We start from the raw sequence: 13275 nt of genomic DNA, 5'->3' as shown, positions 1-13275 counted from the left end.
CACTAGAAATTTCTCCAGATGCTCCCTAGAGCAGGAGTGATTGTTTCTCTCAGAAAAATTGTTAAAATTCTTTACATGCCTGGACTGCATTCTCTTCTCCTTACCATAGAAAAGAGTGGTGGGACTGCTATGTGTAAATCTTACAGAAAGTTTGTGTGGGTCATAGTGGATAGAACCCTGGAGGAAGGTTTAAACAAGTAGTTTCTGGTCAACCCTAGTGTAATTGTTTGGCTCTGCGGTATGTACTAGATGTGCGTGGTACATGTATACTCTAATCAAATAACAAAAATGTCTGAGAAAAATAAACATCAATCCTCAACTTCTGCCACTTACCCCTGCAAAGTATCCAACAACAACTGTAACAGCAGCAAAAACAAGACAGCCGACAATAGCAACAACAATCCTATCTATTGGAAGGCCATTGTTGGGTTCTGAGAGAGAGAAATAAAATAAATTGTGAGATGGTGATAATGTTGATATTCTAGAAGTACAGAAATAAAGAAGGAAAGAAAATATGGATCATACCAGTATTGTTATTTATCATTAACACAATATTTGTTGATTAAGGCAAGGAAATACTTTAATCTCTACCAGGGGAGCACTGGGCCAGGGGGCAGGGTGGCCATTGCCCCGCGGGTCGCTCTGATGCCCCATAAAAAGGCTGCACCACTTCTGCCACAGACATGCCTAAAGGATTCCTGGTGAAGAGAAATAAAAGGTCTCCACCGCTGGCCTACTGAGTGCGGGATAAAGACAAGGACAGAGAGCAGGCCTTGACCCCCCCCCCCCCCAGAATGAATGGTATAAACTGTGTCTGAACAGAGGCCAGTTCAATGCACCACTGGAGACTCTCCTCCCCTGGCCAGCCCGATTGAGCTGTCCCAGCTACCCCCAACCTCTCCCTGCTGGTCAAGTCAGGAAACCAGATTCGGCCAGTGAGTAGAGGGGCCATGGGCTTTTGGTTTGTACTTGCTTTCTGGGCCGAAGGTTGTCAGTCAGCCCCTGATCTATACCCAAAAGTTTTTATATCTCAATGACCTCATCAGTAGCACCATCAATGTTCCCACCTTCATGTCAATCACACAAATAGGAAATTATATTTCTGTAGATGTTCTCTACACCAACAGTGTACAGAATTCCCTCAGAATTCAATATTGCATTGAATTTTACAGTAAATTACAGATTGAAAAGGAAAGGTAATTTTAAAACCCTAAATTACAACATGGCTTGCATAGCAATTGTATATGCTATATTATTCGTTTTTTATTTGCCAATTTTTTTTCCCAGGGAGTTACCCTTTAAGCCCAATGACTAGATCCAAGGAAATAAAAAACATTCAATAAACAATCATAGTTCATCATTACCAACAATTGTTCTTGTATTTGCTCAAAAGATTTCCTCCACTAATTAACCATTTGCCGACCGCCTGCCATAATAATACTGCAGCAGGGCGGCTCGGCTGCGTCCAGTCACGTGCACGTGTTTAGATACAACGGGAGGCAGACCGCGGGAGGAGCGGTGGCAATTGCCGCTGCCCTCCCGCGATCGTCCGAGAAACCGAGAGAAGACCCGCCTGCTTATGTAAACAAAACAGGCGGATCTTCTGTCAGACAGGCAGGGAGAGATCAGCAGTTTCAGCTAAGCTGACACCCCGATCTCTCTGTGCCTATCACACAACCCCCCCCCCCCCCACCACCACCGCCACCACACACAGTTAGTAAGCACATTAGGCATACATTTAACCCCTTTGATCACCCCTAGTATTAAGCCCTTCCCTCAGTGTCATTTATACAGTAACAGCAGTGCATATTATTTAGCACTGATTACTGTATTAGTGTCACTGGTCCCCAAAAAGTGTCAAAAATGTCAGTTAGGGGTCCCATCTGTCCGACGCAAAGTCGCAGTCCCCCTAAAAATTGCTGATCGCCGCAATTACTAATAAAAAAAATAAATAAATAAAAAGTCCAAAAATCTATCCCGTAGTTTCTAAACGTTATAACTTTTGCGCAAACCAATTAAAATACGCTTTTTTTTACCAAAAATATGTAGCAGAATACAAATTGGCCTAAACTAATAAAAAAAAAATTCAAATTTGTTGCTCTTTTTTTGTTTATAGCTCAAAATCTAAAAACCGCAGAGGTGATCAAATATCACCAAAAGAAAGCTCTATTGTTGACTGATCGGGAGAGAGAGGAGCGTATCTGAATGGACAGACGGAGCTGCAGCTTGGCTCAGGTGCCCCCATAGCAAGCTGCTTGCTGTGGGGGCACTCGACTGAAGGGAGGGTCCAGGAGCTGCAAAGAGGAATCGGAGAAGAGCAGGATCCAGGCTGCTCTGTGCAAATCCAATGCAACAGAGGAGATAAGTATTAGACTCGATTCACACTAGAGCGACTTGTCAGGCGACTTGTCAGCCTGACAAGTCGCGGTCCCTCGCAGTCCATTGACTGCTACAGGACCCGTTCTAATAGGAGCGAAACAAGTAGCTCCGACTTAGAAAAAGGGTCCTGTACTACTTCGGGGCGACCTCAGAGCGACTTGCATAGACTTCCATTATGTGAAGTCTGTGCAAATCGCGCCAAAGTCGTGGTGCACGGGACTGCACAAGTTGCCCCCGAAGTAGTACAGAGTTGTGCCGCTCCAGTGTGAACCGACTCTTACATGTTTGTTATATAAAAAAAAAAACAAGAATTTACAATCACCTTGAAATATGTTTCATAGAATCCTTTGTGCATTGCCAGCTGTGCCACCATTGATCCCACCATGGAGAGTTGCACCTTTCTTTCAGTCCTTGCACATGTACCATTACATTGATGGGTATTACTCCAACTGTTCCCAGTGTAGACATCCCCAGACAACCTTGGCTCCTAGCACCATATGCTAACATTCTGAGCTGATTTGTGAGTAAAATTCGCAAAAGGCATTGCTCTTATCTACTTTTTCTAATATATATATTTTTTGTCAATTATCCAACTATATTGTCGTTCATATACATGCATTTAGATATTTGTGTTATACCAATTTTTGCCCATTATGTACCAATACTGTAATACCAACTGTAACTTTCACACAATCAGCTCTCAACCCTTTGTTTCCACGTTTAGTGTGCTATGTTTCAAGTGTAATATTGATGTATTTGTTTTTACCATATGAATTGCTCCAATCATGTTGTACAATGTTTACTATCTGCCGATGAGTCCCAACCTCTCCAGGCCCTTCTTATGTGTAAATCATCCTGTGTCTATTAAGGGGACAGGATGACTGAGAAAATGAGGGACAACTACTTAATGGACACTGAGAATGTGGTTTGGATTACTTCAAATGGGACAGTAATAATTATCAACAATATCTCTCAAGAAATATATGAAGACTATTCCTGGTTTGTTTGATTCTGAACTATACTTTAATATACATGAAGAAATGGAACAGAGCTGGTCACATTGTCCTCTGTTCCATGTTCCTCAATGTAGGAGTCGGACAGTCTCCTGCTATTGTCTGTTTATTAAAGGGAAACCTATTAATATTATATTATGTTAAAAATCTTTATCTTTGATATTATTCATTTTCTGGCTATCTGCTTGTGTAGCTTAGAAAGTCTTATCTAAGCTGAACAAACAGTTTCTTCCTGTTCTTCACCGACACCGCTATCTCCCTTTATCTGAATTTGCTAAGCTGTCTTTCACTTCCTGAAAAGGTTGTTGGTCTTTATCAGACAGTCATGCCTAGACCTGCCCAGCCCCACCCCTATCCCTCCTATCCTTCCTATCCTTCACAGAACATGATCTCCTGTCTTCATAGACTCGTTTAGGCTAGCGGCTTTTCCTGAGAGAGAGAGAGGGGGGAGGGGTCACATGACCAGCACAATATATGAAAGAAATAAGGTACAAAGGAACATTTTTGAACGTTTAGGAGGATACAGATCAATTTCTATTGCTCATTACATATGGTTAATGAGTTTTAGGCTCCATTTCCACTAGCACGACTTGTGGATAGGCTGTGACTTGTCATGTGACAGCACTGAAAACTGCAAAATAACAGTAGAAAAACTTGGATTTTTTTATTTTGACACAAGCTGAACTCTGCTCACATTAATGATTGCAGATGAGAATTTAAGGTATTAGGCTGTACTTCCACTTTAAGGTGTTAGGTGTTTTCTGCTAAGCATGTCTGTCCCATTGTTAATTGTGTCACCTATTGTCTGATTAATCACAAAATTGATTGGGTGGGCATTGAGTAACCTAGGCTGGTTTAAGTGACTAGTTAATTAGCTCAACCTAATTAAACCACTGTCAGCTATAAGTTGCTTGTGGGGAAGTAGTATATGGTTTGTGTTGGTTGTTCCTTATTTATGTTGTTCAATAAACGTTTCCAGTTTCATACAAGCTATTTGTTAGTTAGTCTTGCATGGTGCAGCTATAATATCTGATATCTATGTTCAGACTGGAGGTATACTGATGGAAGCACTCAAGCGGGGTGTGAACAGTTCTGTCACATCGCCAGGATGCAGCCTCCTCCACAGAAAGTGAGTGTGACCTGTCTGGGGGATTAGGCTGGATGGGAGGTTATGGGGGCAGAGGGGAGAAGTACCTCCTGGACTCTGTACTGGGGGTCATAGGGCAGAGGAGACCTGATTAGTGGAAGCAGTCATCTGACTGTCTGTTGTGACAGTCCCACATAGAACTGTGTGTGTGTGTTTAATATTATATGTAGAATATGAGCATCACCAGTGTCTGCGTACCAGAGAAATCCCCTGAACACAGCCTGTCCATATACTACCCTAGCCTGTCTATATACTACCCTAGCCTGTCCATATACTACCCTAGCCTATCTATATATTATCCTAACCTATCTATATACTACCCTAGCCTGCCCATATACTACCCTAGCCTGTCCATTTACTACCCTAGCCTGCCCATATACCTGGGGACCATGGCTGGCATAAAGAAGCAAGCCGGTGACGCCAATATTTGGCTTCAGTCTGTGTCTAGAGGTGCAGGTGCAGGCCTGCGGGCCATGGCTGAAGAAATAGATGGAGAGTCGCCCTATATATGGGCAGGGCAAAGGGGGTGGAGTCAGGGGTGGAGCATATGGAGGGGTAAAATGAGGTTTCGCCTAGGGTGTCAAAAATCCTTGCGCCTGCCCTGTTCTTATGTCACTTACCCCAATTTACAGTGATAATTTCCTCCAGACTGCTGTGTTCCACATGACAGGAGTAAGTGTCTCCCTCCTTGGTTGGCACTTCCACACTGACTCTGATCTGATAGGTGCCATCAGGATGGGGAAGAATTGGACTAATTTCATCTGAAGGAACATGGTCCTCCCCATTCCTCACCCACTTCACATCCACAGGTCGGGGGTGAAACCCGTACACCATGCACCAAAGACTTGTGATGCCAACTGACCGATGACGACCCCACACTTTCACTTCAGGTCGCACTGAGGACAAGATAAAAAAGAGAAATAAGTAAAATTGTCGATGGCAAAGAAATATAAAGAGCAAATATTTAGCCCAGAGCTGGTACAATGCAATTGCATACATAATATATGTACAATCTGTTTAAAGCATCACTTTCATTTTCCGAAAAATCAGGGACCTTTCCAGGTCATATTGACATCTAGAATTTTTGGCAAAAGCAGCACCAGAATTTTTTCAGGGCACACCCAAAGTTTACAAGTGGTGACAGAAGTTGCAAGAAATGTTGTACATACTTCATAAAAGCCATACGTTATATGTGAAGTTACCTCTTTTCTCCAGATCTTCTTTCCCATACTCAATGAATTTCTTCAGCCACCTGATACAGTCATGCTCCAGAAAATACTTCCTTTTCTCCCCCAGTTTTATCTCTGGGCTGTTCCATCTCTGTGTAGTAATCTCAGCCTCATACATGACTGCGACATAGATCCCTCTCGTTGAGTCCAAGTAGCTAAAATCTCTTCCATCGTATGCCATCTGGCTATACCATGAAATGCTGCCATCATCGCTCAGTCCACAGCCAGACATCCACTGATAGGAATGGAAACCTGTAGACAGTACAGGAGAATGTTACATTTAAAAAGAGTGTGTCATGTGTACAGCAGTGTAGTGATGTGTACTCTGTGGATGTATGACACTACTTGTGTGATTTGCTGCAGTGCATATTTAAAGGGCTTCTTTTATTCTACACATTCAGTGCCAGTAATATTGTCAAAATCCTCATATGTTGAGGTGGTTAAAACTGCAATTCATAAATATGATGAGCAGTGGCCAAAATAACTAGAATACTAGCTGGTTGTTACAATCACTGCACCACCTCTTTTAGTCAGACCACTGCTGCTCTCTCCTTGTGCAGGGTGATTGGTCTTGTCTCCACCCCCTCCTGTAGTTTTCTACAGGCAGACTGCAGTGAGTGTCAGGGTCCGGACTGGCGGCAGATGACTGCACTGGAGGTGGATCCTCTGTGTCAGTGAGGGATTGGCGTGGACCGTACTAGAGGACCGGTTCTAAGTTACTACCGGTTTTCACCAGAGCCCGCCGCAAGGCGGGATGGACTTGCTGCGGCGGTAGCAACCAGGTCGTATCCTCCGGTAACGGCTCAACCTCACAGACGGCTGATTCAGGCGTGGTACAGAAGGACAAGGCAAAGGCAGACGAAGCAGAAGGTCAAGGCAGGCGGCAACGGTTCGTAGTCAGGGGCAACGGCAGACGGTCTGGTACACAGGCAGGGAAAATACACCAAACGCTTTCTCAAGGCACAAAAGGCAACAAGTTCCGGCAAGGACAGGAAGGGGAAGTGGGTTTTTATAGGATTTGGGCTGATTGGGTCAGGCACCAATTAGTGGTGCACTGGCCCTTTAAATTTCAGAACAGCGGCGCACGCGCGCCCTGGGGAGTGGGGCCGCGCGCGCCGGGAGGAAGCCAGGGCGGGCGCCGAGCGGGAGGTGAGTGGAGTCCGCGGGCGGGAACGTCCCGCCGCGCGGACCGACTGTGAGTAAGATGCGGGAAGCGGTGCTCACGGTCGGGGAAGGTGACCGGAGCGCCGCTACCCACCGCACGCCTCGAGTGCTCCGGGGATACTGCAGGACCCGGAGCGCTCGGCGTGACAGTACCCCACCCTTTGGTCTCCCCCTCTTTTTGGAGCCCAGGAATCTGTGGATGAGCTCTTTGTCGAGGATATTGGACTCAGGCTCCCATGACCTCTCTTCGGGACCACAATTCTCCCAGTCAACAAGAAAACATTTTTTACCTCTGACGACCTTGGAGGCGAGGATGTCTTTCACCGAGAAGACGTCAAAAGACCCAGAGACAGGAGCAGGGACGATGACCTTGGAGGAAAATCGGTTAAGAATGAGGGGTTTGAGGAGGGATACATGAAAGGAGTTAAAAATACGGAGAGAGGGAGGAAGATGGAGTTTGTAAGAGACAGCATTAATTTGGCTTTTGATTTTAAAAGGCCCGAGAACGCGGACCCAGTTTGTAGCTGGGGACCCGAAACCGGATGTATTTGACAGAGAGCCACACTCTGTCCCCAGGGACAAAGACAGGAGGAATTCTTTTCCTATCTGCATGTCTCTTCATGCGAGAAGAGGCCAGGGTGAGCGAGTTTTGAGTCTCTTTCCAGATGGAGGAGAAGTCCAGGGTTAAGGCATCAACGGCAGGAACCCCAGAAGAGGTGGAAATGGGGAGGGGGGGCAGCGGGTGACAGCCGTACACCAGAAAAAACTGAGATTTGGTGGATGACTTAGAGTCTCTAAAGTTATATAAAAATTCGGCCCAGGGCAACAGGTCGACCCAATCATCCTGACGGGAGGAGATGAAGTGTCGCAGATAGTCACCAAGGATCTGGTTAACCCTCTCCACTTGTCCATTGGACTGAGGGTGGTAGGCGGAAGAAAAGTTCAATTTGATTTTTAATTGAGTGCAGAGGGCTCTCCAAAATTTTGAGATAAACTGAACGCCTCTATCGGAGACGATATGTGTTGGAAGACCATGTAGACGAAAAATGTGCAAAAAGAATTGCTTCGCCAGCTGTGGCGCAGAAGGAAGACCAGGAAGTGGGACAAAATGTGCCATTTTTGAAAACCTGTCAACAACCACCCATATGACTGTGTTGCCATGGGATACGGGAAGATCAGTGACGAAGTCCATTGCTATGTGGGACCAAGGCTGTTCAGGCACTGGCAGAGGGAGGAGAAGACCTGTAGGCTTCTGGCGGGGAGTTTTATCACGTGCGCAGACAGTACAGGCCCGAACGAACTCCGTTACATCTTTCTCAAAGGAAGGCCACCAATAGTGTCTGGCAATTAGCTGAGTCGTCTTTTTAATTCCAGCGTGACCCGCCAGGTGAGAGGAGTGACCCCATTTGAGAGTCCGTAGGCGAAGACGTGGAGGAACAAATGTTTTCCCTGGAGGAACTGGTGCCAGAGAAGCAGGGGCAGTTGAAATTAGACACTCAGGAGGAATGATGTGTTGAGGAACGGTTTCATCTTCGGAGGCATCGGTGGAGCATGATAGGGCATCCGCCCTAATGTTCTTATCAGCAGGACGAAAATGGATTTGGAAAGTGAATCGGGCAAAGAACAATGACCACCTGGCCTGGCGCGGATTAAGGCGCTGGGCAGACTGAAGGTACGAGAGATTTTTGTGGTCAGTGTAGATGGTGATAGGATGAAGGGATCCTTCCAGGAGATGTCTCCATTCTTCTAGTGCCAACTTAATGGCTAGTAGTTCACGATCTCCGATGGCATAGTTCTTTTCAGGAGGAGAAAAAGTTTTTGAGAAGAAGCCGCAGGTGATGTTTTTTCCTTTAGTAGACTTTTGAAGAAGAACCGCTGCGGCTCCAACAGAGGAGGCATCCACCTCCAGGAAGAACGGTTTCAGAGGATCGGGCCTATTCAAGACTGGAGCGGAGGCGAAGGCGGCCTTAAGGCGAGTAAAGGCTTCTTCAGCTTGGGGAGGCCAGGACTTTGGATTCACTTCTTTCTTGGTTAGTGCCACAATAGGCGCCACGATAGTGGAGAAGTGGGGAACAAACTGGCGGTAGTAATTGGCGAATCCAAGGAAGCGCTGAATAGAGCGAAGTCCTGAGGGGCGTGGCCAATCCAAGACTGCAGAGAGTTTGTCGGGGTCCATTTGAAGACCTTGTCAGGAAACTAGGTATCCCAGAAACGGAAGACAGCTACGTTCAAAAAGACATTTTTCCATTTTGGCATAAAGATGGTTGACACGAAGGCGCTGGAGCACTTGACGAACATGGCGACGGTGTTCCTCCAGGGTGGAGGAGAAGATTAGAATGTCGTCAAGATAGACCACTACACAGGGATACAACATGTCCCGGAAGATCTCGTTGACAAAGTCTTGAAAGACTGCAGGAGCGTTGCACAGGCTGAAAGGCATGACGAGATACTCAAAGTGGCCATCTCTAGTATTAAAAGCGGTTTTCCACTCGTCTCCTTCACGGATTCTGATGAGATTATAAGCGCCTCTGAGGTCAAGCTTAGTGAAGACCTTTGTTCCGCGGAGACGGTCAAAGAGCTCCGAGATGAGAGGCAAAGGGTAGCGATTCTTTACCGTGATTTTAAGACCGTGGTAGTCAATACATGGGCGTAGTGACCCATCCTTTTTGGCAACAAAGAAAAATCCTGCTCCGGCAGGAGAAGAAGACTTCCTGATGAAACCTTTCTTGAGGTTCTCCTGAACGTACTGCGACATGGCCTTGGTTTCAGGAATGGAGAGAGGGTAAATCCTGCCACGGGGTGGTGTGGTACCGGGCAGCAAATCAATGGGACAGTCATAGGGTCTATGTGGTGGTAAGACCTCCGCCTGTTTCTTGCAAAAGACGTCAGTAAAGTCCTGATAGGCCTTAGGGAGGCCGAGCAATGGTGAGGAGACGGAGACTTGTCTAGTAGGTACCGACTTGAGGCAACAAGTGTGGCACGTAGGCCCCCATGATTTAATATCTCCAGAGTACAATTTGTGTGCTCATGGGAGATCACTCCAGAAAGTGCCACATCCCAAATGTAAACATCAAAAATTGGAAATTCCCCTTGGGGTGGGACTTTTAAGGCACGAAAATAGATACAAAAAAAGAAAATATAATAATAATTTTATTGAAAAAATATTGATAACATAAACAAATACACATGTAATGGTTAAAAACAGTTGGCAAGCTTGGTATATTTCATACAGTCAAATGGACAGAGGGATACCGCTCTAATGAGGTAAATGCCCAACGCGTTTCAAAGATATAAGTCACAACTCCTTCTTCAGGGGCAACCTTAGAGCAGCGGTCTGTAAATGATCAACCATATGGGTAATTAATATATTAGAAAAATATTTGCAAGTATATGGTTTATACTAGGGATGCACCGAAATGAAAATTTTGGGCCGAAACCGAAACCGAAAATGCAGGATGCCCTTGGCCGAAAACCGAAACCGAAACCGAAAATGACTTTTTCCCCCAAAAAAATTTGAAATGGATAGAACAGGGACATAAACCAAAAACAGGCAGCGACGTACACCTAAACCTGTCGCTGCCACCCTGTCACAGTATATGTACTGTGATGGGTTGGCAAGAGGTTAATTTAATTACCAATGGTATTTGTATTATGAGGCATGAGGGGTTAATGTATTGTCACTGCTGGTCACTCATCTATTAGTGACTGACCAGTGGCAGGTAATTAACCCCTTTGTGCTGCATTAGTGCAACCAGTGTTAATTAACACTGACACTGGTTGCACTAATGCAGCACAAAAGGGGTTAATTAACTGCCACTGGTCAGTCACTAATAGATGAGTGACCAGCAGTGACAATACATTAACCCCTCATGCCTCATAATACTAATAGCATTGGTAAGCTGCCTCAGCTCCCCTCCCCCCTCGCCTCAGCGTCCTCCTCCTCGGGTGTCCTCTCCTGCATTCAAAAGTCCCGCCTCTGGCCGGCGGCACCGCCTCTCAATGATGTCCCTACTACTCTGTGCATTATGAATGGACATACTAGGCGGGGGGCGGGGCGAGCGGCCGCTATAGAGAGAACTATTGTGATCCTTCACTGTCAGCTCCTCACGTCTATGTATGAATGAGAACTGAACTGAGCTGACACCGGGCGGGGGGGCGGGCGGAGCGGCCGCTATTAGCTGTGACTATGTGAGAGCTTCTCTTCCTTGTCAGCGGAGATACGTGCCTGTCAGGGAAGTGAAGCTCTCACATAGTCACAGCTAATAGCGGCCGCTCCGCCCGCCCCCCCGCCCGGTGTCAGCTCAGTTCAGTTCTCATTCATACATAGACGTGAGGAGCTGACAGTGAAGGATCACAATAGTTCTCTCTATAGCGGCCGCTCGCCCCGCCCCCCGCCTAGTATGCCCATTCATAATGCACAGAGTAGTAGGGACATTATTAAGAGGCGGACGGCCGGCCAGAGGCGGGACTTTTGAAACCTGCCCTGCGCTGCGCTGCGCCCTCCTCCTTCCCCACGGCGGCCATTTTTATTTTCGGCACTGTTAACCCATTATCGGCCGAAATGAGAGAGGCTCATTTTCGGCCGATAATTTCGGTGGCCGAAATTTCGGTGCATCCCTAGTTTATACAAAAAATCATATAATACTATATTGGACATTAAATGTAGATAAGAGTCATCCAAATGAAATGTCCATATATCAAAAAGAGAAGATACAAAGGCAAAAGAACACTTACAGAATCTGCCGTGTAACTGTTTAGAATATATGCCTGCCAATGAGATTAAAAGCAGATGGCTGAGTGGGTCTCATCGCTGCATTTGAGTGCTTCTTTAGGGAGAGTCGATAGTTTAGGAGATAGAAGTATTTATAAAAGCATCCTCCAGTTAGGTGTGCCCATCAGCTGTGAAGCTGACTGGGGGCAGCTGAAATCCACAAAACAAGGGAGATCTGCGTAGGTGAGGAGAAAGAGAGTGAATTGTGTAGGATTTTCTAAATAAAGTTGTTTTGTAAAAACTGGGCTGATTGCCCTGGTGAAAGATGACTCTGCCAGGATATGCTGCACATGCCTATGCAATTGTAAGGGGGATCATATGAAGGATACCTGATCCTTAGTCGTGGTTGTCTCCAGTGTCAATGTTGCCAAATAACAACAAAAAGAAAAAAATAGAGGTGCATCAAAATCCTAATTATAGAGAAATTTGTATTTACACTGGGGACTCAGTGGTTCTGGCATGTGCAGCAATATTTAAGGCAGATACAAACGCAGGCGAATTTAAAAAAAAAAAAAAAAAAATAGGTCTGGGTTGCATTACCTTGTTTGTTTGGAGAGTTTAGAAAAAGATTGTGCAGCAAACGTCCGCCCTCAGCGAGTGAATGGTATGTTTCACTCTCTACAGGGGAGCTGTCTATAAAAGGGCTGTTAATTGAATTAAGATGCAAATCAGCTGGTGATACTCACTCTGTGTCCTGCACTACGTCAGTTCCCTATTGGATTTCGTGGTGCGCAGTCGCCGCGACGACTCCCAGCCGCACATGCGCACTAATGAGGCGCAGCGGAAGTTCGCGCGGCCAATGCGCTCCACCGTCACGGTCACTTCCGCCGGCGTGAAACGCAAACGGAAGTGAGTGGGCGAGTCCACAGGATCTCGTAGAGAGCCAATGGTCAGTAGCCCAGAGGCGGACCACCATTTGGGTGTCCGCCCCCGTGCCGGGCTGTCACCTGGGCAGATTCCAACTCGGAAGGGGATGCCAGTTGACGAAATGTAAACATGATTATGTGGTAGTTTCATTAGGGGAAATTTTTTCCGCAAAGAAGTTCAAAGTAATGCAGGGATGGTAGCACAGCGGCCATCTGTGGCGAGTACAGAACAACAAATCCTCCCATATTTTGAGTTTGTAAAACCTAAAAGGATAACAGAAAATAAACAATGAGCATTATAACAGATTATAATATTTGGGGAGTATAGAGTAAAATCCAACATTACATTGAATATAATTTAAGTGATAGATATTTTTTGTTGACATTTCTATGTATCAGTGGGATATATGGCCAATCTGGGGTTTTATGGATTGGATAGAAGATATAAAGTGAAAAAAGGTACTGATCCAACCAGAGGGAGGAAAGAATTATGAGTGAGTCATAAGCAATACAAAAATGTCACAAAAAGAAAGGGGCCTATTGTTCCATGCCTCCCGATGTAAACCCTTCAAGAAAGGGTTTATAGGAAACCATTTCGTTGAGACCCGGTGGATCTGTAGCTCTTAAAAGATAGATCCAGCGAAGTTCCATTTGTAAAAGAATTTTGTTCCAGTCCCCTCCACGGGGACTGGGATGAATTCTATCT

The 13275-nt window shown here is 45.7% G+C and overlaps 1 protein-coding gene across 1 annotated transcript in view; it reads right to left on the bottom strand.

Moving 5' to 3' along the window:
* LOC309559454 (major histocompatibility complex class I-related gene protein-like) overlaps nucleotides 1–13275 on the bottom strand; it is a 300974-nt gene that overhangs the window by 115292 nt on the left and 172407 nt on the right. The window contains exons 4-5 of the mRNA XM_082262724.1: nucleotides 5742–5877; nucleotides 5160–5435 (exon numbers count right to left, since the gene is read on the bottom strand). Of these exons, the coding sequence (XP_082118850.1) occupies nucleotides 5160–5435; nucleotides 5742–5877 (412 nt within the window). The remainder of the gene's footprint in view (nucleotides 1–5159; nucleotides 5436–5741; nucleotides 5878–13275) is intronic.

This window comes from Pelophylax lessonae, assembly GCF_965119305.1.
Source record: "Pelophylax lessonae genome assembly, chromosome: 7".
Lineage (NCBI taxonomy): Eukaryota > Metazoa > Chordata > Amphibia > Anura > Ranidae > Pelophylax > Pelophylax lessonae.
This window is presented reverse-complemented; position numbering and strand designations above follow the sequence as displayed.